This window comes from Coregonus lavaretus (genome assembly GCF_964263955.1).
Source record: "Coregonus lavaretus genome assembly, chromosome: 3".
NCBI lineage: Eukaryota > Metazoa > Chordata > Actinopteri > Salmoniformes > Salmonidae > Coregonus > Coregonus lavaretus.
The window spans coordinates 22,836,708-22,851,751 of record NC_139990.1 but is presented as its reverse complement, the minus strand read 5'-3'; the positions used below and the strand labels follow the sequence as shown (position 1 = coordinate 22,851,751).

Sequence of the window (15,044 nt, the reverse complement as noted above, 5' to 3'; positions counted from 1 at the left end):
GTGTTGTGTTGTGTGTGATTGTTAGTGTCATTTCATGTAATCGCTCTTTGTTGTTCTCTTGCTCAGTGTTAAGTAAACCTTTACATTGTTCATTCCTGCATCTGCGTCCTGCCTCTTCGTATCCTCAGTAGTCGTCACAAATTTCGGGGATCTTTTGTTTCAGCTCATGAAAAAGGGGACCAACACTTTACATGTTGTGTTTATATTTTTGTTCAGTATAGCTGACGAGTACCTTAGTCAGAAAATCCCAGGAGTGGTCAGTGTATGTCACCTGATCCATATAGTAAATGGAAGGAAGGAGAAAAGCCTATCGATATTATTGTTGTTTGAGGAGACTCTACCTGAATATGTGAAGCTTGGATAAGTGAGGTATGCGGTGAGAGCATTTGTGTCCAAACCATTACGGTGTTGGAATTGTAAAGGATATGATCACGTGTCAAATATTTGCAGATGGGAGAAGTATGGTATTGAAGAATCTGTGAATGGAAAATGTTGCGACTGTGGTGGGGATCATACTCTTGACTTCCTTGAGTGCCCTGTTAGGGTGAAGGAGGTCAAGGTGTTAAGGATCAGGGCTGTGCATCGGAACTCCTATGTGGAGGCGGTAAAGAGAGTCGAAGGGGCAAGAGTTGCTAGTGTTTTAAGTCAATCGAGTGATCTGGATACAATCATTGTGAAGGTGGATTTTGTGGCATTTATAGCCACAGTGATTAATTGTACAGCACAAGTGTCTAAGAAGTCCAAGAAGCTGGATATCATTATCTGCAGCCGAGAAGTTTTTGGGGCTCCAAGACTTGAAGCACTGCAAGGACTTTTGTCGCTAGGAAATGTCCCACCCTCACAGGAGTTTACTGAGCCTGTGTAGGGACCTGATTTAGAATGATTTTTTTTTTAACAGAAAAGCAGGTTGATTTTGTTTAGTTAATTCCTTTCTTGATAGTTTGTATGATATTTTATTTATTTTTACCCATATTGTTTTTCCTTTTTGGATCTTTATTATCCACACGCACAGTAGATGGCGGAATGCACATCCAATTGTTGCGAACGCCATTATACAGTTAGGGAAAAAGAAATGGTCTATAATTTTAATGGTAGGTTTATTTGAACAGTGAGAGACAGAATAACAACAAAAAAATCCAGAAAGACGCATGTCAAAAATGTTATAAAATTATTTGCATTTTAATGAGGGAAATAAGTATTTGACCCCTCTGCAAAACATGACTTAGTACTTGGTGGCAAAATCCTTGTTGCAATCACAGAGGTCAGACGTTTCTTGTAGTTAGCCACCAGGTTTGCACACATCTCAGGAGGGATTTTGTCCCACTCCTCTTTGCAGATCAGTCATTAAGGTTTCGAGGCTGACGTTTGGCAACTCTAACCTTCAGCTCCCTCCACAGATTCTCTATGGGATTAAGGTCTGGAGACTGGCTAGGCCACTCCAGGACCTTAATGTGCTTCTTCTTCAGCCACACCTTTGTTGCCTTGGCCGTGTGTTTTGGATCATGGTCATGCTGGAATACCCATCCACAACCCATTTTTAATGCCCTGGCTGATGGAAGGAGGTACTCACCCAAGATTTGACGGTACATGGCCCCGTCCATCGTCCCTTTGATGCGGTGAAGTTGTCCTGTCCCCTTAGCAGAAAAACACCCCCAAAGCATAATGTTTCCACCTCCATGTTTGATGGTGGGGATGGTGTTCTTGGGGTCATAGGCAGCATTCCTCCTCCTCTAAACACGCGAGTTGAGTTGATGCCATAGAGCTCCATTTTGGTCTCATCTGACCACAACACTTTCACCCAGTTCTCCTCTGAATCATTCAGATGTTCATTGGCAAACTTCAGACGGGCATGTATATGTGCTTTCTTGAGCAGGGGGACCTTGCGGGCGCTGCAGGATTTCAGTCCTTCACGGTGTAGTGTGTTACCAATTGTTTTCTTGGTGACTATGGTCCCAGCTGCCTTGAGATCATTGACAAGATCCTCCCGTGTAGTTCTGGGCTGATTCCTCACCGTTCTCATGATCATTGCAACTCCACGAGGTGAGATCTTGCATGGAGCCCCAGGCTGAGGGAGATTGACAGTTATTTTGTGTTTCTTCCATTTGCGAATAATCGCACCAACTGTTGTCACCTTCTAACCAAGCTGCTTGGAGATGGTCTTGTAGCCCATTCCAGCCTTGTGTAGGTCCACAATCTTACCCATACACAAAAAAATGTATGCACGTATGACTGTAAGTCGTTTTGGATAAAAGCGTCTGCTAAATGGCATTTGATATATATTATTATTATCCCTGACATCCCTGGAGAGATCTTTGGTCTTGGCCATGGTGGAGAGTTTGGAATCTGATTGCTTCTGTGGACAGGTGTCTTTTATACAGGTAACAAATTGAGATTAGGAGCACTCCCTTTAAGAGTGTGCTCCTAATCTCAGCTCGTTACCTGTATAAAAGACATCTGGGAGCCAGAAATCTTTCTGATTGAGAAGGGGGTCAAATACTTATTTCCCTCATTAAAATGCAAATCAATTTATAATATTTTTGAAACGTGTTTTTCTGGATTTTTTTGTTGTTATTCTGTCTCTCACTGTTCAAATAAACCTACCATTAAAATTATAGACTGATCATTTCTTTGTCAGTGGGCAAACGTACAAAATCAGCAGGGGATCAAATACTTTTTTTCCCACCCTGTACACGCGCCCTGGAGGGGCGTTGGGTCCTCCTGACCCGCCAGGCGGATGTCTTCGTCCACATCCCAAACGACAGGTGCCACGATGAGAGACGGAGGCAGGATGGGACCCCCTAGATCCTTCCTTTCTCCGGTATGGTGCATCCTGGAGACTGCGTCGGCTTTCACCTTCTGGGATCCTGGGTGGTAGGACAGAATAAACTGAAAGTAAGTAAGAAATTGGGCCCACCTGGCTTGAAGAGAGTTCATCCGTTTCGCTGCCCATATGTGCTCCATATTCCGGTGGTCAGTGATTATCCGGAATGGATGGACTACGCCCTCCAGCCAGTGTCTCCATTCCTCCAGAGCGAGAACCACCGCCAACAGCTCCCTATCTCCAACTCCATAGTTCCTCTCTGCGGGGTTAAGCTTTTTTGAGAAAAAGGCACAGAGATACATTTCCTCTGGCTTACCTTGCTGCTGGGAGAGGACTCCACCCACGCCCTCCTCAGATGCCTCCACCTCCAGGATGAAAGGACGAGCTGGATCTGGGTGTTTTAGGAGGGGCGCTGTGGTGAACCTTTCCTTCATTCTCTCGAAGGCAGCGTCAGCCTCAGGGTTCCAGGCCAGCTTCTGAGGTCCACCCTTAAGGAGTGAGGTCAGCGGGGCGGCTATGGAGCTGAAGGACCTGATGAAATGCCGGTAGAAATTTGCGAAGCCCAGGAAGCTGTAGGCCCTTGATGGTGGTGGGCACTGGCCATGACCTGACGGCGTCTGTCTTTACTCTTTCCATGAACACCCCTTGAGGACTAATCCTGTATCCCAGGAAGGAGATGGCCTGTTGATGGAATTCGTATTTCTCCCCCTTCACCAACAGGCTGTGTTCCTGGAGGCGGAGTAGGACCGCTCTGACATCCCTTACGTGCTCCTCGAACGTAGCCGATTAGATCAGGATATCGTTGATGTACACCACCACCTGTCTACTCAGCATGTCTCGGAACACGTAATTGACGAAGGACTGGAACATGGAAGGTGCGTTGGCGAGGCCGTAGTGCATGACGCAGTATTCATAGTGGCCTGAGGTAGTGCTGAATGCCATCTTCCACTCATCTCCTTCACGGATTCGGATCAGGTTGAAGGCACTCCTCAGGTACAACTTGGTAAAGTACCGGGCCCCTCGCAGCTGCTCGATGGCCGACGGAACCAGAGGGAGGGGGTACCGGTACTTGGTGGTGACTGCATTCAGCCCCCAGTAGTCAATGCACGAAGAAGAAGCTGGCGGAGGCAGGAGAGGTAGAGCGTCTGATGAACCCCTGTTTCAGGGTCTCCGCCACATAGTTCTCCATGGCCTCAGTCTCCGCTATGGAGAGGGAGTAAACGCGACTTTTCGGGGGGTGTTGTCTCTCCAGCAGGTCAATGGCGCAGTCCAAGGGCCTGTGAGGAGGGAGACACTTAGCCTTGGAGGCAGAGAAGACATCGGAGAGATCTACGTACTCACATGGAATGTTGGACTGGAGGGCGGACTCCGGACTCTCCACTGACGTGGAACAACAAACCACCGGCAGGCAGGTCCTCTGGCATGAGGGGGACCAGGCTGTGATCCTCTTGGTGATCCAATTGATGGTGGGGTTGTGTAGTCTGAGCCAGGGCAATCCCAAGACGATCCGGTGAAGGGGTGACATGACGATGTGGAAGGACATCTCCTCGTGGTGCTCCGGTAGTGTGGGAATGGTGATGGTGATGGGCAGAGTGACATGCGTAATAGTGCCTGATCCAAGTGGTTTATTGTCCAGCGAGGTGACGTTTAGCGGAGAAGGCAGTGGCACGGTGGGCAACCCCCATTCAGAGACCAGCTCCCTATTGATAAGGTTCCCTGCTGATCCGGAATCTATCATTGCTGTGGAAAGCGAAGAGAAGAAGGAAGAACCATTCACCGTTAGGGGAACTAAATACAATGGTTTGGTGACAGGTGATGGCGGAACACTCACGGAGCGGCGACGGGAGTCATACCGCCTAGATAGGGAAACGCCAGGAGATATGTGGTCCATGGTGGTGTAGGGTGTGCTGCCCACCTCCATGGGTGAGGACTCGGAGGCAGGGCAGCTTCCATAGCTCATTTGGAGTGAGCGTTGAGGCTCCGGGTGTTCTCTCAACATGTCGTCAAGACGAATGGACGTGGCGATGAGGGTATCCAGGTCCATCTCGTCGTCCCGACATGCGAGTTCTGTCGTGATGTCCTCCCGTAAGCCTCTCCTGAAGGCCGTGCACAGAGCATGCTCGTTCCAGCCGGAAGATGCCGCCACCGTGCAAAAGCTCGGGGTGTACTCGAATGCAGCCTCCTCTCCCTGTTGTAGACGGAGGAGACGCTCACCCCTGTCCTTTCCCTCCGTGGGATGATCGAACACCACCCTGAACCGAGCGAGGAAGGGTTGGGTTTCCATTCCGGTGTTGCCGAGGTGGTGCGCTCAGACCGGTGGCTCAGTAGACCGGCGAATCAGAGCGCCGGAGGGGAGCAACGGGAGGAGACGTGACAACATCCCTGTTAGTGAGCATTTCTCCTTTGCCAAGATAATCCTTCCACCCGACAGGTGTGGCATATCAAGAAGCTGATTAAACAGCATGATCATTACACAGGTGCACCTTGTGCTGGGGACAATAAAAAGGCCACTCTAAACTGTGCAGTTTTGTCACACAACACAATGCCACAGATGTCTCAAGTTTTGAGGGAGCATGCATTTGGCATGCAGACTGCAGGAATGTCCAACAGAGCTGTTGCCAGAGAATGTAATGTTATTTTCTCGACCATAAGCCGCCTCCAACGTCATTTTAGAGAATTTGGCAGTCCATCAACTGGCCTCACAACCACAGACCACGTGTAACCATGCCAGCCCAGGACCTCCACATCTGGCTTCTTCAACTGCGGGATCGTCTGAGGAGGGGGAGTGGGGGTGCTGAGGAGTATTTCTCTCTGTAATAATGCCCTTTTGTGGGGAAAAACTCATTATGATTGGTTGGGCCTGGCTCCCCAGTGTGTGGACCTGGCTCCCAAGTGGGTGGGCCTATGACCTTCCAGGCCCACCCATGGCTGCACCCCTGCCCAGTCATGTGAAATCCATAGATTAGGGCCTAATGAATGTAACTTAGTAAAATCTTTTAAATTGATGCATGTTGCGTTTATATTTTTGATCAGTATTTATCCAATGAGACTCCAGCTATAACTCCTTTGGCAGGCACCCTGCTCCGAAGATCAATAAATGTTACTTCTGACATGGACAATTTTTCCAGATCCAGTGCATGCTTTATTGACACAATTAACCAAACAAGGCCATATCTAGTCAACTTGATTGAAGCCACCTTTCCCACTGCTTTCTTCACTGTCTGCGATATTACAAATTGATTTTCCAAATGAAGTTCCTTGTCCAAAAAATGCCAATAAGAAATGCATTATTGGTCTTCTACCAGAACTTTTGCTCATTTTCTTCCATTGTTTGATTTCACTATTTACCATTCATTGTCACACACTTCACTTGCCGTGCTTTCAGATTCAAGCACAGTCGCCATTTCCTCCCCGGTTATCAATACTCAACTCTGCCTCGATATAAAAGAACGGAGTTGAGCGTTCCTCAACTGCAGTGCCTTCAGAAAGTGTGACAGCCTGAATATAAAATACATTGAGATTTTGTATCACTGATCTACACACATTACCCCATAATGTCAAAGTGAAATTATGTTTTTAGCAGTGAGTGTTGTAGTACTCGAGTCCTGTCTCGAGACCACATATTGATTTTCTCGTTCTTGTCTAGGTGTCAGATACATTTTTCTTGGTCTTGACTCGGTCTCGGACAGTGAGGAGTCATAATTTCTTCCTGAGACAAGCCGAGACCAGCAGAGCAAAAAAACTCATAATTCCAGCTTCCATTCAGTCAGTCATAAAAACGCTTCACCAGGCCAAATATCTACACTGCTTTCTTGAAACATTAATATCTTATCACCTATTGAAATCTGGGATTCCTACTTTACTCGTAACATTACTGTCCTTTACTTTCATTGAAAAATATCCTCAAACTTTGTCCAACTTTCCTTGACTTGCTGGTAGGGAAGAGTGGGGGAAATTGTTGGAGTTGCGCTCTTACTATTAGTAAAGGGGAGACGGGGAAAATTGTAACAGTCTTAATATCTATTATAGACATGTTTGCACAGTGGCGAACCTATTTGACCTAGGCCTTCAGTGTGTGACAGGCTCGTGATTCTGAAAGAACAGCAACCGTAATAACAGCGCACTCATGTTGGAGAGTGCACTTTTTGTCAAACACAATGGGCCAGTGGCATAGTGGAGGCTATACGCAGATATACGCCCTATACCCACTTTTTTTCTGTGGGCATTGCCTATACTCACTTCTTAATCCCTTCTGTTGCATATCAAAGTAGTGTAGTGGAGGTATACAACTTATTAATTATGTATTACAGTAAAGAAATCATGCACAGAGTAGCCTACACAATCGCAAAGCACGTGAAATATATTCATATGTGCGCAGCACACATAGGTTTAGCCTAGTTTCAGCTGAATATCATCTGCAGGCAGCAAGAGCACGCACCTCTCAACTAGTTGTCGCATGGAGCAGCTCACAGAAGAATGAAATCGGTATCCGGTAGGAAAGACGTTTCAATTTATAATATCTACCAGTAAATGCTAAATACTATCATTAAGGACTGGGGAGTTTTTCAGGATAAAAAAGAAACGGAATGGAGCTAAGCGCAGGCAAAATCCTAGAGGAAAACCTGGTTCAGTCTGCTTTCTATTGTCCTGCTGAAAGATGAATTCATAACCTAAAACAGAAGGACAAATATACACTGGAGTTGCTTACCAAGACGAAATTGAATGTTCCTGAATGGCCTAGTTACAGTTTTGACTTAAATCGGCTTGAAAATCTATGGCAAGACTTGAAAATGGCTACCTTGCAATGATCAACAACCAACTTGACAGAGCTTGAAGAATGTTTTAAATAATAATGTGCAAATATTGTACAATCCAGGTGTGCAAAGCTCTTAGAGACTTACCCAGAAAGACTCACAGCTGTAATTGCTGTCAAAGGTGATTCTAACTCAGGGGGTTGAATACTTATCTTATCAAGATATATTAGAGTTTTATTTTTCATATATATATTTTTTTTATGTTAGAATTTTTCTTCCACTTCTAGTATTTAGTGTAGATCATTGACCAAAAAGACAATGAAATACATTTTAATCCCACTTTGTAACACCACAGAATGTGGAATAAATCAAGGGGTGTGAATACTTTCTGACGGCACTGTAGCATCAGCAATCCAGGGTTTATATTCCTAATTAGCGGGAATCTAACCCACGCTGATACAGTAGGTCTATATGTGCACGCTGAAGGATGCAGCCCTAAACGCTAGACCACACCAGGCTACGATTGAATTCAATTTTGGCAGTTCATTCATAACCTTAGGACACACTCCATGCTTGTATGTCATAGCCTAGTGGAGTACAATATATATCTTGTGTTATTAAGCTATAGAAAATGATGCTTGTTGACGTGTATGGCTGCATGTCAGATACATTTTTGTACATTTGAATGTTGCGGTAATAGGACCTAGGCCTAGTGTTTGAGTGAGCGAGAGAGAATATTATTTTGATAGCAGGCCTGATACCAATGACTCTACTGCCCCAGCCTGGAGAGAAAGAGAACTGCTCATTTTAAGGCTCAATAGAATCGTTTGAATTTCCTGATGCAACAGCAAAATTCTCCCAGACAAAAGAGTGATCAAGTTAAGATCTGACATCTGTAGGGGTTAAAAATAAGAGTACATCAACATCCATTGATTTTCTCCAAGGTGGTTGCTCTGCTGTGAAAAACAGTTGTAATTCACTAGTGCAAAAAGGAAAAGGACAGTTTGTTATCTTCTGTGTCCTGCCCTAGCACTATCCCCATTGGCCAATTCCACTGCTTTGTTCTCATTCGCCAATTCTTGGTAGCGAAGGGCGATATGATTGGATGAGAAGGTTGTAGGGGCGGGACCGCTAACTTTCTCATCCAATGGGTTTTGAGAAAGAGGCGAGAAGAGGGGACGCGAGGAATTAAGAGAATCAATTGAGAATCTCCCATAGACTCACCGTTGGGGGGTGGTCCAAAGCTGTTTGTAGTAGTGCCGCTCAGCAGCCGCATCCGATTTGAGGGGGGGTGGGGGGGGTCCAAAGCCGGTTGTTGTAGTGCTGCTCAGCAGCCGCATCCGATTTGAGGTCGAAACAGGAGTGGGAGGAAGCAAACGCCATCCGGAGCGCATAATTGAGAAGCCACAGAATCAAAACAATAATTTCGGACTGAGAAAAATACCACTGTCAAACATCGTCGCCTCATCGCCCGGCTGACCTAAAGAAAAAGCGGAGGGACAAGATCATTCATGGAAATAAAATAGAGACCTGTGGGTTTGAGTTTTTTTTTATTTTAATCTTTTTTTTTCTGACAAAACACAGCCATTTGAACCCCAAAATGACTGAGATAACCAATTTAAGACCAACATATGGTAAGACATATTATTAAATGTTTTTCCTCATGAAAAATAACGAAAAACAACTGTTTAGGCTACTTATTGGATACCAGCCAACTGTTTTAGGTTAACCGAGGAAAAATGAATGTTGTGTCTTGTTGGCCTTCCGAAAGCATCGTTTTTTATATATTCAATTAATTTGATGTTTGAAATTAAATGGCACACGTCTATTTAATATTTAATAAGACACGAGTTATTTGTAAACTACACTATTGCTTCGTCAGATTTAGGCTTGTATGAGGAATGTTAGCAGGGAAATGGACTGAATAAAAATGTGCCTTTGACATTATGTAAAAACAAATAAGGTTGATTTCTGCGGTACGTGTTTATTGTTAAGGGTGAGACCCGTTTGGCCTGCACCTACTGCGCTCATGCTTTCTCCAGCCTTCTCTAATGGCGTTGACTGCGCATGTGGGTTAGAGAGGATAGTGACGTTATGTCTCTTCTTGAGGCTTGGCATCAACTATGCCCGACTGCTCGCTCTTCTATTGTTTTAATGAACATCTACCCGAATTGCTGAACTGGACCCGTTGTCTATAGAAGAACAGAACATTTGGGCAGGGTGGGTGGTCTCACGTCTCCCAAAATACCTCACTCGCTGGGCGATCAATTCGCGTGCTCATTGTAATGTAGTTATGTAACCGTGGGACGGTCGGAAGCATTGATGGATGTTTTGCCAATAGTGCATCACGCACCCCTGTCAGAGTTAAAACACAGACGATGGTGTTATTTTGAGAATGACTGGACAAAAAATGAAAAAACACTGGCTACACCCAGTCACAAACATATATTTAGTCTACTGTATAAATATATGGTTTACACCTACAATTACTCAACAATCAATGACACAATACACAACAACCAGTGCAGACAACTAATAGGACAGGATGGGACATATCACATTGACAAAAGCAGTAAGAAACAGTCTAATTCTCCTCTCCTCCGACCTGCACAAAGTCTCCGAAAATAAATGAGCTCCTGTGGAGATTATTATATTCTTTGTCTGCAGTGGAGGGGTGAGGTGCTAATCTGTGTTTGTTTGTCTGGAGTGTTAGAGCAGATCCTGGGTGAGAGGGCGTGGGGAGTCTAATTACACCAACAAAAGCACTCTCTTCAATACCAATTTATGTGCATTGTTAAATTCATATTACCATAATCCCTCTCCTTAACAGATAGCTATCGCCCAGAGCAATTTGCATGGTTTTTCTTTTGATTCAGGAATTTCCCTCCTAGTTGAGGCCAGTGCCAAAGCTGGAGGGAACCCCACCTGAGTGCTCACACACTACTGAGCCGAGCCATGCCAAAACAAGCTGTACTGAGCTGGCCTGGTTATTCATCCTCTATAGTTGCTGTAAGTTTTCTGGAAAGGACAATGTGAAAATGAAATACGATGTGAAAGTGATGACCCCCCCGCTTTACTTCCGTATCCAGTCCCGTATGGTTTTGAATGGGCTTCAATATTATAAAATCAAATTCATGAAAACATGGCCGTATATATTATATATAACATAAAAAAACTACTAAAGTTGAAAAACAATGCTGCGGGGGCAGTCACTTTCACAGCTTGTTCGGGTCAGCATGATATAGTTTGAAAACGATATTGGAGTGTGAAACTATGTTCCATTGGACCCCACTCTATTCCTAACCATCAATACACACCATCACTTATTATCCAAGGCATGCATGTGGACGGAGGGGATGGTCATGCTCTACAACATTCGGAGAGTACGACCCTGCCTTACACAGGAAGCGGCACAGGTCCTGGTCCAGGCGCTTGTCATCTCCCGTCTGGACTACTGCAACTCGCTGTTGGCTGGCCTCCCTGCCTGTGCCATTAAACCCCTACAACTCATCCAGAATGCCGCAGCCCGTCTGGTGTTCAACCTTCCCAAGTTCTCTCACGTCACCCCCCTCCTCCGCACACTCCACTGGCTTCCAGTTGAAGCTCGCATCCGCTACAAGACCATGGTGCTTGCCTATGGAGCAGTGAGGGGAACGGCACCTCTGTACCTTCAGGCTCTGATCAGTCCCTACACCCAAACGAGGGTATTGCGCTCATCCACCTCTGGCCTGCTGGCTCCCCTTCCTCTGCGGAAGCATAGTTCCCGCTCAGCCCAGTCAAAACTGTTCGCTGCTCTGGCACCCCAATGGTGGAACAAGCTCCCTCACGACGCCAGGACAGCGGAGTCACTCACCACCTTCCGGAGACATTTGAAACCCCACCTCTTTAAGGAATACCTGGGATAGGATAAAGGAATCCTTCTACCCCCCCCAATTGTAAAGTGGTTATCCCACTGGCTATAGGGTGAACGCACCAATTTGTGAGTCGCTCTGGCTAAGAGCGTCTGCTAAATGACGTTAATGTGCCCTTGAGCAAGGCACTTAACCCTAATTGCTCCTGTAAGTCGCTCTGGATAAGAGCGTCTGCTAAATGACTAAAATGTAAAATGTAAATGTATGGTCATGATGACGGTGAACGTGTGGCGTAGGAGTTGCCTGAAGGGGAGAAAGACTTGTTGAGTCAGTGAGTAGCTGAATAGGAGCTATTTGAAGGACAGTCTGAAATAAGTTAGCCCTACTCCTGTCAATCTAATCGAATCTACATGAATAAAATATTCTGCCATTCTACAAGAAATATCATGGCAAACATAATTCATTTTGACAGTCTTTTTAAAGTCATTTGTATAATTAAATAGCTGACTAATTTACTGAAAAAAGGGAAAATAAGGTTGCTCAATGTTAACATGGTACTAGAAACCTGTCAGGCAAATCAAATCAAATTGTATTTGTCACATGCGCCGAATAGCGCCGAATACAACAGGTGTAGACCTTTCAGTGAAATGCTTACTTACAAGCCCTTAACCAACAATGCAGTTTTAAGAAAGAATACCAAAACAAAATCACAAAAAAATACTATATAAAATAATACGAAGTAAAAGTAACAAATAATTAAAGAACAGCAGTAAATATAACAATAGCGAGGCTATATACAGGGGTTACTGGTACCGAGTCAATGTGCGGGGGCACCGGTTAGTCGAGGTAATTGGGGTAATATGTACATGTAGGTAGAGTTATTAAAGTGACTATGCATAGATAATAAACAGAGAGTAGCAGCAGCGCAAAAGAGGGGTGGGGGGGGGCAATGCAAATAGTCTGGGTAGCCATTTGATTAGATGTTCAGGAGTCTTATGGCTTGGGGGTAGAAGCTGTTTAGAAGCTTCTTGGACCTAGACTTTGCGCTCCGGTACCACTTGCCGTGCGGTAGCAGAGAGAACAGTCTGGCTCCCCTATCTCTGCGGAAGCATAGTTCCCGCTCAGCCCAGTCAAAACTGTTCGCTGCTCTGGCACCCCAATGGTGGAACAAGCTCCCTAACGACGCCAGGACAGCGGAGTCACTCACCACCTTCCGGAGACATTTGAAACCCCACCTCTTTAAGGAATACCTGGGATAGGATAAAGTAATCCTTCTGCCCCCCCCCCTTTACTCCAACCCCCCCCCCCCCCCCCCCCCCCAAAAAAAAAAAAAAAAAAAAAAACATTGTAAAGTGGTTATCCCACTGGCTATAAGGTGAATGCACCTATTTGTAAGTCGCTCTGGATAAGAGCGTCTGCTAAATTACGTAAATGTAGGGTGGCTGGAGTCTTTGACAATTTTTAGGGCCTTCCTTTGAAACCGCCTTGTATAGAGGTCCTGGATGGCAGGAAGCTTGGCCCCAGTGATGTACTGGGCCATACCCACTACCCTCTGTAGTGCCTTGCGGTCGGAGGCCGAGCAGTTGCCATACCAGGCAGTGATGCAACCAGTCAGATCTTTTCAATCTCCTTAGGGGGAATAGGTTTTGTTGTGCCCTCTTCACGACTGTCTTGGTGTGCTTGGACCATGTTAGTTTGTTGGTGACGTGGACACCAAGGAACTTGAAGCTCTCAACCTGCTCCACTACAGCCCCGTCGATGAGAATGGGGGCGTGCTCGGTCCTCTTCTTTTTCCTGTAGTCCACAATCATCTCCTTTGTCTTGATCACTTTGAGGGAGAGGTTGTTGTCCTGGCACCACACGGCCTGGTCTCCTCCCTATAGGTTGTCTCGTCATTGTCGGTGATCAGGCCTGGCCTGGCCTCCTCCCTATAGGTTGTCTCGTCATTGTCGGTGATCAGGCCTACCACTGTTGTGTCATCGGCAAACCTAATGATGTTGTTGGAGTTGTGCCTGGCCATGCAGTCATGAGTGAACAGGGAGTACAGGAGGGGACTGAGCATGCACCCCTGAGGGGCCCCCGTGTTGAGGATCAGCGTGGCGGATGTGTTGTTACCTACCCTTACCACCTGAGGGCGGCCCGTCAGGAAGTCCCGGATCCAGTTTCAGAGGGAGGTGTTTAGTCCCAGGGTCCTTAGATTAGTGATGAGCTTTGAGGGCACTATGGTGTTGAACGCTGAGCTGTAGTCAATGAATAGCATTCTCACGTAGGTGTTCCTTTTGTCCAGGTGTGAAAGGGCAGTGTGATACAAGCCCTGATACATCCGACGAGCGTCGGAGCCGGTGTAGTATGATTAGATCTTAGTCCTGTATTGACGCTTTGCCTGTTTCCTGGTTCGTCGGAGGGCATAGCGGGATTTCTTATAAGCTTCCGGGTTAGAGTCCCGCTCCTTGAAAGTGGAAGCTCTACCCTTTAGCTCAGTGCGGATGTTGCCTGTAATCCATGGCTTCTGGTTGGGGTACGTACAGTCACTGTTGGGACGACGTCATCGATGCACTTATTGATGAAGCTAGTGACTGATGTGGTGTACTCCTCAATGCCATCGGAAGAATTCTGGAATATATTCCAGTCTGTGCTAGCAAAACAGTCCTGTAGCTTAGCATCTGCTTCATCTGACCACTTTTTTACTGACCGATTCACTGGTGCTTCCTGCTTTCGTTTTTGCTTGTAAGCAGGAATTAGGAGGATATAATTATGGTCAGCTTTTCCAAATGGAGGGCGAGGGAGAGCTTTGTATGCGTCTCTGTGTGTGGAGTAAAGGTGGTCCAGAGTTTATTTCCCTCTGGTTGCACATTTAACATGCTAGTAGAAATGAGGTAAAATTGATTTAAGTTTCCCTGCATTAAAGTCCCCGGCCACTAGGAGTGCCGGCTTTGGATGAGCATTTTCCTGTTTGCTTATGGCCGTATACAGTTCATTGAGTGCGGTCTTAGTGCCAGCATCGGTTTGTGGTGGTAAATAGACAGCTACAAAGAATATAGATGAAAACTCGCTTTGTAGATAGTGTGGTCTACAGCTTATCATGAGATACTCTACCTCAGGCGAGCAAAACATTGAGACTTCCTTAGATATCGTGCACCAGCTGTTGTTTACAAATATACATAGGCCGCCACCCCTTGTCTTACCAGAGGCTGCTGTTTTATCCTACCGATACAGTGTATAACCCGCCAGCTGTATGTTATTCATGTCATCGTTCAGCCACGACTCGATGAAACACAAGATATTACCGTTTTTAATGTCCCGTTGGTAGGATATTTGTGCCTGTAGTTCGTCCATTTTATTATCAAGTTATTGTAAATTGGCCAATAGTATTGATGCCAAAGGCAGATTATCCACTCGTCGCCGGCTCCTTACCAAGCACCCCGATCTCTTTCCGGGATATCTCCTTTTCTTTCTACTGCGAATGACGGGGATGAGGGCCCTGTCGGGTGTCTGGAGCAAATCCCTCTTGTCCGACTCATAAAAGAAAAATTATTAGTCCAATTCAAGATGAGCAATCGCTATTCTGATGTCCAGAAGTTCTTTTCGGTCATAAGAGACGGTAGCAGCAACATTATG

General features: G+C 45.8%; 1 protein-coding gene across 1 annotated transcript in view; it reads left to right on the top strand.

Annotated features, from left to right (window-relative positions):
* Positions 1 to 9,175: 9,175 nt before the first annotated feature.
* Positions 9,176 to 15,044, top strand: part of LOC311122793 (synaptotagmin-11-like) — a gene marked incomplete at both ends in the record, with an annotated part of 17,155 nt that continues 11,286 nt past the window's right edge. The window contains one exon of the mRNA XM_084158104.1: positions 9,176 to 9,209. Coding sequence (XP_084014230.1) covers positions 9,176 to 9,209 — 34 coding nt within the window. The remainder of the gene's footprint in view (positions 9,210 to 15,044) is intronic.